Source organism: Schistocerca americana, chromosome 7, assembly GCF_021461395.2.
Source record: "Schistocerca americana isolate TAMUIC-IGC-003095 chromosome 7, iqSchAmer2.1, whole genome shotgun sequence".
In the NCBI taxonomy this organism is placed as follows: domain Eukaryota; kingdom Metazoa; phylum Arthropoda; class Insecta; order Orthoptera; family Acrididae; genus Schistocerca; species Schistocerca americana.
In genome coordinates, this window is record NC_060125.1 from 355,618,738 (window position 1) to 355,634,305 (window position 15,568).

Sequence of the window (15,568 nt, forward strand, 5' to 3'; positions counted from 1 at the left end):
CCAAATACTAACCCACTTTAATAACATTTTAATTATTTTCATTTCGATCAAAACGAGAATCTGGCTGTCGGCTGGCTGTGCTCTCTGAGTGTAACAAAATTCCAGGATGTCAGTTTACGCAAAATTCACGACTGTGGTATGAACTGAGTAAATCTCAGATAAACAAATACTCGTCTTAAACTTAAAAAGTGTGATTTCCGACAAAGCCATATATTGGAATTTGTTAGGGCCCGAGAGTTTCTAATGACACTTTTTCTTTAAGCTGCTTCCGGACTCTTTGCAGATTTGCTTCACAGCCAGGATTACTAAATACTAGACAGTTTTAGGATGTAATCACTAATTTAATGAATGGATGAGTGTAGTTTTACTATGGCTTTGTTGTGCCAATTTTCGAAGTTTATCCCAAGGCATTTCCAGCTCATCCTTGAATAATGCACTCTTATTAATCATCTTTCGGGGTGAATAGTTCCCACAAATATTGCTTTCCACCTATATTGTATACAGAACATAACCTAATTAATAGTGGAAACTGACACAAGTGTTAAGTATACGACAATACAATCGAAGACATGGAAACAATATATATGCGAGATAAGTGCGTTGTTGCGAACCGCTAGAGAGTTCAACATGGAATATGTCCTAGTAAGTACCAACGTGTTTGAAATGTAAATTTCCAATTAGGTCCCTATCCAATTGGACTCAAACTCCACCCATAGCCTACACTAACAGGAAGTACAATACTAATTCAGTGCATTGTATGTTACAGTTCACTCTACACTCGTACCTCTAAATGGAGGTATTCCGTTCTGTCAAAGATGCTTTTGGGAAGCAAGCACTTATCGGTATGTTTAGTGTGGCAAGCGAGAAAATGAATTTTCTCTTTCGCTCGGCCAACGCCAAGCCAAGCCAAGCCAAGCCAAATGCCTACCATGAATAGAGGAACAAAGACACTGCCTAATAATCTTATGTGAAATTAAATGTTTAAATACTGTTACAAAATTTAGCCGGATTATGCAAAACTATGCAAAGGCCTTAGGTTATGAGTCTCGGAGTGATCCGCTATTAGTTTCTTCAAAAATACACTTAATACATTTTTTTCTATATTTTGAAAGTGCATAATACTGAACTTGGAATGTTTTAACTTCGGATTTATGTTACGATGGTTATAAAAGCATTCTTTAGAGGTTTTCATGAAGCTACCTCATTTACTTTTCGAATTATTCTACTTTCCTCGAAATCTTAAAATGCACGTAATATTGAAGTTAAAAGTTCTATTTTTGCAGTGAGGTTCAGTTTTTTCTAAAAACCTAGGGTAGAAGTTTTTATGAAGCTAGCTCAATTAAAATTTTTTGGAACATTTACTTTTTGAATTAGCAAGTAAAAACCAATTTTCGTGCCAAAAGCCAGAAAAAGGTGTTAGATTAACTTACCTTAATAAATAAGGTACAAAACTAAAATGACAGCACTGTATTCGTGTAAGTAATAATGAAACTGTACCAAATTTTACTGTGATACTGTAATTTAACAAAAGGTACAAACGTTAGAAAGAGACGGTTCAGATGATTCTGTCCGCGTCTGTGTCCGCTTAAGCCCCAGATGGCGTTAATGACGACTGATGTGATTGGTTTTTCGATCGAATGAGATATCGCGCACATCTTGAGAAACGGTGTGAAAGTGAACGTACTTGGATTAATAATTTAACTTGAAAACCCGTGTTTAGTTTTCCGTGCTGCGATTCTGTTTCACCCGCTACATTGTAGAAAACTGTGAGGCAACCGAATGAGAGTATTCTCCACTTTTAAGGTGAGTTATTAACTTCAGGACAAAACTCTCTAAACTGTACCAATTGCTAACTACAATAGAAAAATCTGTAATGAATTTTCAAACTAATTCTTGTGCTTGTGAGTATTTGTCAGAATCTACAGCTCACTTAAATGACAGTAGACTTTTATTTATCGTCGTGGTACCTGACTCCTCTGGCTTATTCTTAGAAAGTTATAGTATTTTATTTCAATTTCGGAGAGCTGAATTGTTGATCTGTGCACTGAAGCCTATGAATAGTATCTTTTCCATCCCTTTTTGGCTGTTCACACAAAAAGTTTTCAGTCCCTTGCAAATGGCTGTGGTACCTCAAAAACGCACAAGACTACCAAACATTTCAACTTACAAAACTAATAACAAACCAAAAAATTTTACTCGTCGCCACACAGCCCCTGGATCACTTCGTATTGCTTGACAAGGCTGTTCAATTCATATTCTGGTTCTTCAAACTTATCAATGGGCGTTCTGTACACTTCACTATTCGGTTGACCCCAATTAACCCACAAACTGCACTTTTGTGGACGCTTGTTTGCCGTAACGTTTGCTTCTATTACTTTATACTTTCACCCCTATAAGTTTTCGCTGTCAGTTTTCATTCCCTCTTTATTTGACCTTACGAATCTGTTCACAGCACGTTAGCATATAATAAATAAACACTGATTATGCAGGGTGTAAACGATAACCGTGTAGAACGTACCACCGTTTCGTTTTGTAGGGGCAGTCGAGTTGAACAACTTGATACAGTACACTTGCGGTCTATCAAATCGAGAAACAGCATCAAAGTAGCCAACAATAACCATCTAAGCTACAGCGAATGCGTGCTGCACGAGCTTTCGGCTAAAATCGTCCTTGAATATTAAAAACTCCTTGTTGTAGCTCTTACAAAGAGTAGAATAGACGTTTGTGTAAATTTTACCTCAAACTTTTGCGAATTTTAACAGCATAAAATTAACAATTAAATTGGTTTATTTGTCTTCCTGTCTGACAACGAAACTACTGTGCTTCCATCCGAATCCACCAAAAATAACCGCAAATATACAGGGTGAGTCACTAACTATTGCCTCCAAGAATAACTCCGAAAGTATGATAGGATCTGGAAAGTTCGTGGGACAAAAGTTGCATGGGACAACGGGGCCAAAATATGACGTTGGGTTTTTGTTGCTAGGTGTGATCGCTTCAGAGATGTGAAGGTCAACTTTGTTTTTTTAAATCGGGTGCTATAATTTGGTACTTATTTTCTGATAGCGGCTATCGAGACGAATCCAGTGATGTGTAACAGTAAGGTCTTTGAAGATCAACGAAGGTCAAAAAGGTGGCATGAACGTTCATTTACAGAAGGTGTTCAAACTGATGACCTTGGTATCAAAGCAATGCTGCAATCTTCTTATTATGGATTGAGTGGTATTCCTTATCACAGTGGCACTTATCGAAGCGCATGCTCTGACAATTCTCTCTCGCATACCTTCAGATGTCGTTGGAACGTCTTTATAAACAATGCCTTTTACGAATCCCCACAAGAAAAAATCCAGAGACATCAAGTCTGGCGAAAGAGCCGGCCACGACACATATCCGCGTCCACTCAAACGATTTGGGAATTGTCTCTGAAACTCATTTCTAGCCATTAGCGAAAAATGTCCCGAACATCCATCATGTTGATATCACATTCTATTCCTCGTTCCTAAAGGTATTTCTTCCAATAATGTTTCTTGCAGGAATATGGTGTACTTCCCACCCTTAAGATTTCCTTCGATAAAACAGGGTCCTATATTTCTGTCCTCCAGAGTCCCACACCGTACATTCAAAGACCACCGTTTTTGGTGTGCAACTTGCCGCAACCAACATGGATTTTCAGTTGCCCAGTAATGCATGTCATGCAAATTAACATTTCCATGGTTCCTGAATGTAGCCTCGACAGTGAATAAAATCAAATTAATAAATGTGTCATCCCTCTGAATCTGAAGTTGAGCCCATCGGCAGAATTCAGTGCGACGCATACAATCCGTATCAGTTAATTCTTGGTGGAGACTGACATGGTAAGGATGATATTCATGACGATGCGGAACACGAACAACATTACTCTGGCTCATGCAAGATTCCCTTGCGATTTGACGCGAACTAACACAATGATCTCGAAACACAGTGGCAACAGTACCAATTTCCATTTCCTCGTTAGTAACTTTCCTTTGCTGGATATGTTTCGGATGCATTGAAGATCCAGTTGTTCTCAATTTATCAAACACATATTTAAGTGTACGACGTATAGGGTGAGTACGTTCAGGATATCTTTCAGCGTATAAGTCTGTAGCTCTCACTGAATTTCGTTGGCATTCTTCGTAAATGAGAAGCATATCGATTTGTTCATCGAAGGAATACATAATTCTCATTCGCTTGATTCGACGATACTGGCATTACCGTTCCTATTAGCGTTGTATTGCTAAACCGTCGAATGGTGTTCATATGTCAATGGCACTTTAGATGGATACGGCGTATGCGACGAATATTTACTATTTGCACGATGTATGAGACAGAATTGTCATAACAAGTGCTTCGATAAGTGTCAAAGTGATAAGGAATACCACTCAATCCATGATACGAAGATTCACCACTGCATTCATATCAATGGTCATCACTTCGAACACATTCTGTAAATGGACGTTCATGCCACCTTTTTGATCTTCGATGACCTTCAAAGACTTTACAGCTACACATCACTGGATTCGTCTCGAGAACAGCTATCAGATAATAAGTACCAAAGTATAGTATCCCATTTAAAAAAACAAAGTTGACATTCATATCTCTGAAGCGACCGCACATAGCAACAAAGAACCAACGTCATATTATGGACCCCGTTGTCCTATGCAACTTTTGTACCACAAACTTTCCAGCGCTTTCCTTATTTTCGGAGTTTTTCTCGGCGGCAATAGTTAGTAACTCACCCTTATATCCCTTTCAAAAAGCAGATAAAAATTCGCTTGACGGTTTTCTAAGAGACATCTCCACTCCTTTATGTAAATACAGACCAGACTGGTTTAAATTCAAAGAAATAGTATCGATGGCAATTGAGACATATATACCAAATAAAACAGGTCAGAACACTGTTGCAGAAACAACGAAAGAAACATGCCAAATTTAAAAGAACGCAAAATCCCCAAGACTGGCGAAGTCTAATGGAAGCTCAAAATTAGTGAGAACTTCAAAGAGAGATGATTTTAATAGTTTCCACAACGAAGCTCTGTCTTGAAATCTGGTAGAAAATCCAAAGAGATTCTATTATATTTAAAGTACATCAGCGACAAGGCGCAATCAATACCTTCACTGCGCGATAGCATCGGTAATATTATTGCTGACAGTGCCACTATAGTAGAGTTGCTATACACAGTTTTCCTAAATTCCTTCACCAAGAAAGTCTAAGTAAATATTCCAGAATTCGAATCAGGAACAACAAAAAATGGTTCAAATGGCTCTGAGCACTATGGGACTTAACTTCTGAGGTCATCAGTCCCCTAGAACTTAGAACTACTTAAACCTAACTAACCTAAGGACATCACACACATCCATGCCCGAGGAAGGATCCGAACTTGCGACCGTAGCGGTCGCGAGGTTCCAGACTGTAGTGCCTAGAACCGCTCGGCCACCACGGCCGGCGAATCAGGAACAACTGCCAACATGATTAACTTAGACATAGATATCCTAGGTGTAGCGAAGTAACTTACATCACTTAATAAAAGCAAGGCCTTCGTTCCAGATTCTATACCAGTTAGGTTTCTTTCAGAGTATGCTGATACAATATCTCCATACTTAACAATCATAGACAAGTCTTCGCTCGTTGAAAGAATGGAAAGTTGCACAGATTACACGAATACTCCAGAAAGGAAATAGGAGTAATCTGCTGAATTACACACCCATAACACTAATGTCGATTCGAAGTAGGATTTTGGAACATATACTGTTGGTTTGGCCATGTACCCGACGTTCGTCTAAAGAGATCGGCAACCTCTCGGGCATTGAAGGATTACGGGATTGCATATATAAGAGGCTGGGCTGATCACAACAAGGACGTAAGACTGCAGGACAAGCGCCAAGAGATCCTCCGTGCTAGGGACCTATTTCCTCCGGCGTGTCACTTGTGTGGAACTGGATCGGCATGAATTTCTCCGCGCCCCACTACACAGGGCAAGCCAACACCTCCGCAATTCGCTCCACCAAAGTTCTGAGACAATTTGTGCACCGGCTCTTAGCAGTCCATCAGTCAGAGAGCGGTCGGAAGAAACCGCAGCGGAACGTACGACTCTCCAGCGACATTCTGAGACGTACCCGTCAGTCAGCTACGCCGAACGCTCAACCTCCGTCGTTAGGGATTATCAGTGGCAAAGTTTCCACGTCCCACTACGCTTATTCACTGTGTGCTCCAGGCATATGCCTTTTGGTGTCTGAGAAGTTGTACCATTTTTTACTAAGAAGAGATTTTCCTTTATTATTAAATCTCTCTACTGCGTTCTTAATAAACTCTTGACTTTTGTTCTTGAAACTTCCTGGCAGATTAAAACTGTGTGCCGGACCGAGACTCCAACTCTGGACCTTTGCCTTTCGCGGGCAAGTGTTCTACCAACTGAGCTACCCAAGCACGACTCACGCCCCGTCCTCACAGCTGTACTTCTGCCAGTACCTCGTCTCCTACCTTCCAAACTTAACAGAAGCTCTCCTGCGAACCTTGCAGAACTAGCACCCCTGAAAGAAACGATATTGCGGAGACATGACTTAGCCACAGCCTGGGGGATGTTTCCAGAATGAGATTTTCACTCTGCTGCAGAGTGTGAGCTGATATGAAACTTCCTGGCAGATTAAAACTGTGTGCCGGACCGAGACTCGAACTCGGGACCTTTGCCTTTCGCGGGCAAGTGCTCTACCAACTGAGCTACCGAAGCGCGACTCACGCCCCGTCCTCAAAGCTTTACTTCTGCCAGTACCTCGTCTCCTACCTTCCAAACTTAACATAATCTGCCAGCAAGTTTCATATCAGCGCACACTCCGCTGCAAAGTGAAAATCTCATTCTCTTGTTCTTGTTTGCCTCTGTCTTTTTCTTTTATTATTAAATCTCTCTAATGCGGTCTTAATAAACCCTTGTTCTTGTTTACCTGTGTCTTACAATTGCTTGTCAGACATCTACCCCGTGGAAGATTTAGCAGCTTACTTCGAAGAGAACAGTTTATTGACCAACAGCCAACACGGATTCAGAAAATATCATTCTTGTGAAACACAACTTCCTCTTTATTCTCAGGAAGTAATAAGTGCTATCGACAGGAGATCTTAAAATGATTCCATATTGCTATATTTCCTGAAGTGTTTTGACGCCGTTCCTCATAAGCAACTTATAATCAAATTGCATGCCTACAGAGTATCATCTTTAGTGGTGTGACTGGATTCCCGATTTCCTGTCAGAAAGGTCACAGTTCGAATCTGGCATTCCCCAAGAAAATGTTCCTGATCTGCATAAACAATTTAGGAGACAATTTGAGCAACCCTCTTATATTGTTTGCAGATGATGCTGTACTTTACCGTCTTGTAAAGTCTTCAGACGATCAAAACCAACTGCCAAACGATTAGGGCAAGTTATCTGTACAGTGAAAAAAGTGGCAGTTGCCTCCATATAACGAAAAGTGTAAGTAAACCTAACTAACCTTAGGACATCACACACATCCATGCCCGAGGCAGGATTCGAGCCTGCGACCGTCGCAGCCGCGTGGTCCCGGACTGAAGCGCCTAGAACCGCTCTGTCACAGCAGCCGGCATTCCATTTCACCCGTACATACCGAGGCACAGCATATTTCAACTGCAATGCGGACTGAAGACCTTAATATACAGTCCCCTTGTATTCCGCAACTTGAGGAATTACTATAGGCATTTTTGATAATGAACATTTGTGAGCAAAAGGCAACAAATGGCGAGGAAGAATGTAAATTAATCCAGTTTCGCTAATGCTATTTTTTATTGAATGTGAAAACACATAAATCTTCTCCGATAAGTGTTGCAGTATTGCACCAAAAGCAGTACTGCATAACAAATTACAGATTTATTGATTTGCTAAATTTGTTGACATTTTCACTCAAAACGTGCCCAACATATTTAAAATCAGATGAACACAAAACAATTAGGACGTATATGTCAACAACAAATCAATTTTATTGAAAAAGCACCTAGTCTCAATCGAAAAAATAAAAAGGTTATTAGCAGGCGAAACGGTAACATCGGTTGAGTATCAAAGAGCTTTCTACCTATGAAATGTATTCAAGTGCAAAATACTTGTAGAATACTTTGATTTATATTTAAAAACTGACATTCTATTTCCTGCCGATATGTTCAAAAACTTTCACAGTCTTCGCCTCAAGACATACGAATTGGATCCTGCACATTACATTGCTTCGCCTGGCTTGTTATGGAAAATTACTAAAGAGGAATTGTAGTTTATTACCAACATCAAACAACTTCAGTTTGTTTAGAGAGGCCTTAGATGTGGTATTGTCCATTGTTTTTGCAAATATGCAATTGACAACAACACGTACACGGTAAATTATGACGACAAAATTGACGAATCTTACATCATATATCTTAATGTGCATAGCCTCTACAGCTGGGTGATGTTGCAGTGCCTTCCATGTCCAATTTTGAATGGCTTCCTCCAGAGAGAGTTAAAACTTTCAGCATGGAAAACGCACCAAAGAATTCGAAAGTAGAATACATTTTAGAAGTGAGTCTCAAATACCGTGCGAGTATTCACAATTTGCATTTGGAGAAAATACCTCACCATCCGATATTAAGAAACCAAAGAAATTAATTTTGACTTTGTCTGAGAAGAAAAACCATATTTTCATTACACGAATTTGAGATAATATTTACAGCACAAACTGGCTTTACAAAAAGATTCAGAGTATTTTGTAATTGAGGCAAGCTATACAGGAACTAGCTATACGTTGACGTTAATGCACAAAAACACATGAGTGCAATAAATGGTTTCCAGAAGAACTTTTTCAGATATCCTGGAGACGCAGATTTGAGTCAGCTGCATTAATTGCTAAGCCAGATTTTCGGAGGACTGTGAGTTTTTAACGAAACTTTAGTCGCCACTGCAGTGATCAGGCTAAATGCTGCCTTCGATAAACTCACTACAGCAGGAATGGCCATTTTGGATACATCGTGAACGCTTCTTTTAGACTTCCATTTTGGTTACATATTAAACAAACTTCTGGCACATCATCGAAAACTATACTACAAGGATACTAACAACTTAATTTACCAGATTAAAACTCTGAGTATTTATGAGCGTATCAAGAGTGATATGCATACGAAATTCGGTTTATGGGTTTCAATGCAAATAACGGTTAAGATATTCCACTGATAAATAAAAAATAGTTCGGATTAATGAAAGACAAACAAAAATGTGAACCTATTACAGAATTTGTCAGTCTTTCAGCAAAGATGTATGCTCTTGATACGAAACCTAGGCACGTAATGTGCCGAGCGAAGGGAACAAAGCAGCCTCCTGTTAATGTTAACCATCAATGATTACAAGCAGTGTGTATTGCACCTGGAAGTACAAATGACTGAGCAACATTTAATTCAAACTAAGCAGTAAATTGCTTCTTCTATTAGGCAACATAAATTCGTCTCATCTGCACAAGACGATAAACATTTGATACTTCCTGATAAGGAAAATACAATGGCTTTGGGTCACTACTGCATTAATAATGATGATCGATTTTATCCTCAGTAGCTGTATAAACGAAAATACTTGAAAAATGGAAATGAAATGTGTGTGAAAATGTAAATTGTAGGTATTAATTTGAGGTCACTTTCATCTTTGTAAGTGATGTGAATTCACATACTTCTTACTCATGTTCTCGTTAGCTTTATAAATACGTTTCGAGGAAAATTTTGTTATATATCGTACGTGCTCAGATACTGAATGTGTAAGAAACGCTGAATGTAAAAACAGTATAAGAAAAAAAAGTTTGTAACAAATTTTATGCCTAGAGTATTTTTGTTTGAGTTTTTTTTTCCTTCCCATTCCCTCTACAATGTATTATGTGTGTGTGTGTGTGTGTGTGTGTGTGTGTGTGTGTGTGTGTGTGCGCGCGCGCCCGCATATGTCCTGCGTACACAATTTAGATGAAGATGCTTACATACATTTTTAAAATATTGTGGCATAAATCTTTCAACATGGAAACAGTTCAACTAAAATTTACGTATTTTTCGATATGGAAAATACTGTGGTATTGACAAATATCTGTGAATGTGTACTATTTTTACAAAATTCAGTAGTATCTTGACAGCTACATTGTGACTCGGTGTTCCACTTCAATACTACATTGTAGTTAATGGTGAGGGGGGGAGGGGGGAGGAGGCGGAGGGGCGTGGGTTGGGGTTGGGGGGGGGAGGGTGGCATGAGTGCGTAATGCTTTCAAGACCATTTCCATTGCCCCCTGATTCTTTTGGTAAGATGGTTAAAAGCCAGCTACCAGGATTGCCATATACATACCTCTGATAACAACCAATATTATTATCGAATCCATGGTTTTGGGATCGCTACGCTTATTGGTGACAGTCCTTGGACGTTTCGGCTCTAGTTATGTAGGGGCAGAGGCCGGATGACGGGTGGGGATGGTGCATGACCAGTGACATATCAGGCCATATCTGTAACCCCTTAAGTAATTTCTATCTAACTGGGCACATGTATCACTTGTAACCTGGAAAAAAATACTGTGACAGTGAGACTCTCCTGGAATCCATTCTGCTGCAGGTGGGGCGAAACGGAGTGTCATAAAAGCATGATTCAGCGACGCCAAGCTCAATTTCAACCTATTTGATATACACATGACTAATTTTTTGAATGTGACTATTGTAGGAGTAAGAAACGCCTTCACCCCTAGGGATGGGGATGGAGATGAGAAGGGGGTATATAAAAATGTTCTAAAACGTGCTGCCTGCTGGTATCTTTTCCGCGAATTTAGAAGACTTAGAATGCTTTAAAAATATGAAGTGCAGTTTATCTCCTACGTGTGCTGCTCGGCGCGTCAACCAGGTCGCGAGAACTAGCAGTACAGAAAGACAATAATTTTGTTTATGTGTTCCGGGAACTAAGATTATACCAGACAGATGACATTTTTTTTGTCATCAGTCTTCTGACTGTTGGAAGCGGCCAGGCACAAATTCCCCTACTGTGCCACCCTCTTCATCTCAGAGAAGCACTTGCAACCTACGTCCTCAATTATTTGCTGGACGTATTGTAATCTCTGCCTTCCTGTACAGTTTTTACCCTCTACAGCTCCCTGTAGTATTCTGGAAGTTATCTCGTGAAGTCTTAACAGATGCCATGCCATCCTATCCTTCCTTCTTGTCATTGTTTTCCATATATTCCTTCCCTCGCGAATTCTGCGGCGTACCTCCCCATTCCTTACTTTTCAGTCCACCTGTTTTTAACATTCTTCTGTAGCACCTCATCTCAAGTGCCTATTTTCTCTTCTGTTCCGGTTTTCCGACAGTCCGTGTCTCACTTCCTTAAGGTCTATATTTAAACACTACTAGACTTCTCTTCGCCAGGAGTGCCACTTTTGCCAATGCTAGTCTGATTTTTATATCCTCCTTGCTCCGTCCATCATGAGTTATTTTGTTGATTAGGTAGCAGAATTCCTTAACTTCATGATCACAAATTTTGATGTTAAGTTTCTCGCTGCTCTGATTTCTGCTAATTATCATCACTTTCCTCTTGCTTCTATTTGCTGTCAATCCGTGATCTATAGTCATTAGACTGTTCATTCCAATCAGCAGATTGAGTAATTCTTCTTTATTTTCACTGAGTGTAGCAATGTCACCAGCAAATCTTATCATTGATATCCTTTCACCTTAATTTTTAATTCCACGTCTGAACCTTTCTTTTGTTTCCGTTATTGCTTCTGCGATGTACAGATTGAACAGTAGGGGCAAAATCCCAAGTCTTAAACACTTTTTAAACTAAGTACTTCGTTCTTGGCCTTCCACTCTTATTTTTTCTCTCTTGGCTCTTGTACATATTGTACATTACACGTCTTTTCCTGTAGCTTGCCCCTATTTTTGTCAGAATTTCGAACATCTTCCACCATTTGACATTGTCGAACACTTTTTGTAGACTGAAAAATCCTATGAAAGTGTCTTGAATTTTATTCAGTCTTTCTTCCATTATGAATTGCCTATCTGGTGCCTTTACCTTTGCTAAAGCCAAAGTGATCGTCATCTAACATATCCTCAAGTTTCTTTTCCATTCTTTTGTATATTATTCTTGTCAGAAACTTGGATGCATGAGCTGTTAAGCTCATTGAGCGATTACTTTCGCAATTCTCGATTCTTGCAGTCTTCGGAAATTGTGCGGATGACGTTTTACCGAAAGTCAGATGGTGTAACTCCAGATTCATACATTTTACACATCAACGTGAACAGTCGTTTTGTTGCCACTCCCCCCAACGATTTTATGAATTCAGATGGATTGTTATCTATCCCTCCCACTTCATTTGATATCAAGTCTTCCAAAGCTTTTTTAAAAAATTATGATTCTGATACAAGGTCCCTTATCTCTTTTATATCGACTCATGACAGCTGAACAACACAGGAAAGTTTAAGATTCTCTTTGAACTCGTATGGTGTAAAATAGCACAGGCTCAGGCATATATGTCTGCATTGTTTGTGATAAAGACTTAACACGAGAGAAGCCGCGGTTAAAAAGCTGGTATGCTTATATACATTGTGTGTAAATTGCAGGTCCAGAAAGCACTGGGCGTCTTGCTGATGGTGTTACCAGTGGCAGCGGTCCTTTCCCTGAGCTTCGAGATGCCTGTCCTCAATCTATCTAAGGCTTTTCTCAATCCAGGTGAGATACTAGCAATAGAAACACAGGCTGCCAAAAACAAATGTCGATGTTTTTTTCGTTTATTGTTACACGGATGAGCCAAAACGTTATGACACCCTACTTAGTAGCTTGTTTACCCAGTTCTGGGACAAAACGCATAACTGATTCTGCGTATCAGAGATCCGACGGTTTGCTGGTAAGTTTGTGGAGGTATGCGGCATTAGATCTCTACGCACAGGTCACGTAATTCGCGTAAATAACGGACCGCTGATTTGGGTACGTGGTGATGGCGCCCGATAGCGACCCATGTGGGTTCCGTAGGATTTGCATCAGGCGAATTTGGTCGCCGTCTCATCAACGTGAGTTCCCTATAACGCTCCTCAAACCACTGTAGCACAGTTCTGGCTCTGAGACACGGACAATTATATTGCTGAAAGATGACATCGCCGACGGGAAAGACATCAAGCATATAGGGATGTAGGTGGTTTACAGCTGTCAACGTGTCTTCGATTACTGCCACAAGTCCCATGCAAGCGCAGAAGAATGTCTCCCATAGCATAATACTGCTCCCACCGGCCTGCGTCCCTGGCACGCTGCGCCTTTCGAGCCGCCGTTCACTTCGATGACGGCTTTTGTGGAGACGACCATCAAGCTAGTGTAGCAAAAATTTGATACACCCGAAGAACCGACACATTTCCGTTGATCGGCTGTAGAATCCCGATCGTCCCGTGCCCACTACAATCGTAATTGACGATGTCGTTGGGTCAACGTGTGAACAAGTAGGGGTGGTCTGCTGCGTGTTTTCGTGTTGAACACTGTGCGATGAAGAGAGCGCTCCGAAACACTTTTGCGTGCACCAGCGCTGTTGCTGTTCTCTTTCGGCAGTGATATCACAAATCACCATCTGTCCTACTTTACAGAGCAGACAAACTTACGAACTCCATGTTCTGTGAAGAGTTGTGGGCATCCAACCATTTAGCGCCTAGTGGTAATTTCCTTCCACCTCGTAGACGCTCACGACAGTAGCACGTGAACATTCGACTAGCTTTGCCGATACTCGATCGCAGGCTATGAGTAATCACAATCTTCCCTTTGTCAAAGTCGCTTGACTCAAAGGATTTGCCCATTTGCGGCCCGTGTATTCGCTAGGGTGATCCTCTGTTCGTGTCTGCTCACATACTTTTGTTACCGCGTCACTTGCGCGCAACGCCACCAGGTGGCATCGAACGCCGCGGTGGACAGTCGTCACAATGTATTGGCTATCAGTGGATTTACTGTGATTACATGAACCGGATAGGTATTATGTGGAAAACTAATACTGAAGGTGATCAATACCCACGTCAATACAACGTGAAATAATACTTCCTTTAACGGAAAACAGCGTATAATGTAAGTACTTTTCCCCAGTCCGCCCCCGGTAGCTGAGTGGTCATCGCGACAGAATGTCAATCCTAAAGGTCAGGCTTCGATTCCCGGCTGGGTCGGAAATTTTCTCCCCTCAGGGACTGGGTGTTGTGTTGTCCTAATCATCAACATTTCATCCCCATAGACGTGCAGGTCGCCGAAGTGGAGTCAAATCGAAAGACTTGCACCTGGCGAACTGTCTACCCCAGTCACACGACATTTTTATTTACTTTTCCTCAATCCTTTCAGTAGCCGACTTTCCAGCTCAGGGCACTTCCTATCTCTCTTATAATCGCTGCCAAGCTGATGGCATACAGTTTAGTTCCACCTTTCTGAGAGCTCATTGTGTGCATGTAGTAGGTATCAGTTTGCATACGTTTTCAGCGTATAAAAGTATTTTCTGCGTCTAATTAAACCGAAGATAAATGTGTAATGTGTTCCGTTCTGAAGTATCTGTTAGAACAAAGAGGTATAGTAAATTTCTGTAATTGTATACCTCACGTATCCCGTTACCCCCTCTGCCTCTTTTCTTCATGCTGTTCCCGTACTCCAACAGCAATTAGTATTCAGCATCTACAATTTCTAGTTCTAAAATTAAAAATGAAATGAAATGTGTGTGAAACCTTGTGGGACTTAACTGCTAAGGTCATCAGTCCCTAAGCTTACACACTACTTAACCTAAAGTGTCCTAAGGACAAACACACACACCCATGCCCAAGGGAGGACTCGAACTACCGCCGGGACCAGCCGGACAGTCGACGACTGCAGCGCCTCAGACCGCTCGGCTAACCCCGCGCCGCTAAAATTAAAAGAATATTCGGGATTCTGTCCAAATCTCAGGCTAGTTACAAGCCTGAAAGTCACAAAGAAATTGTTAAAACTTGAGACACTGAGGATATCTGTACCAGACAAAAAGTCTCAATAAACATAGAACATAAGTGATATTTCAACGTCCGACGAACTTTTGGCTGTGCATAAAAAGATGGACAGTTAGCTGTTATAGTAAATATAAATTATAAAATTGCTTAACGATTTACTAACACCTATTATTTTTCATAAATCAAGGATAAATTAGAAAATTAATAATAAGTTTTATGCCGAGTTCAACGAAACGTAGGTGAAATGTAGAATATAGAGCAACTATTATAGCATGAACCTTCATTAGAACGAAATAAGTTCGAGCAAAGAACTTGTCTTAAGTTAACAAAATTGATATGGTTGTTTTGTTCAGCACAAGTAATGCCGCTACACAGTGCAGTAACCCTGCGGAGCAATCCAGCTCATTCAGCGGTATGTGGTACCGATAACGATGGTAGCCGGCCGTGGTCGCCGAGCGGTTCTAGGCGCTTCAGTCCAGAACCATGCGGCTGTTAAGGTCGCAGGTTCGAATCCTGCCTCGGGCATGGATGCGTGTCGTGTCCTTAGGTTAGTTAGGTTTAAGTAGTTCTGAGTTCTAGGGGACTGATGAC

The 15,568-nt window shown here is 40.7% G+C and overlaps 1 protein-coding gene across 1 annotated transcript in view; it reads left to right on the forward strand.

The window, feature by feature from the left end:
- The window catches only part of LOC124622925 (nose resistant to fluoxetine protein 6-like), a 172,534-nt gene that overhangs the window by 147,911 nt on the left and 9,055 nt on the right, over nucleotides 1-15,568 (forward strand). Inside the window, exon 9 of the mRNA XM_047148715.1 lies at nucleotides 12,608-12,716. Within this exon, the coding sequence (XP_047004671.1) occupies nucleotides 12,608-12,716 (109 nt within the window). The remainder of the gene's footprint in view (nucleotides 1-12,607; nucleotides 12,717-15,568) is intronic.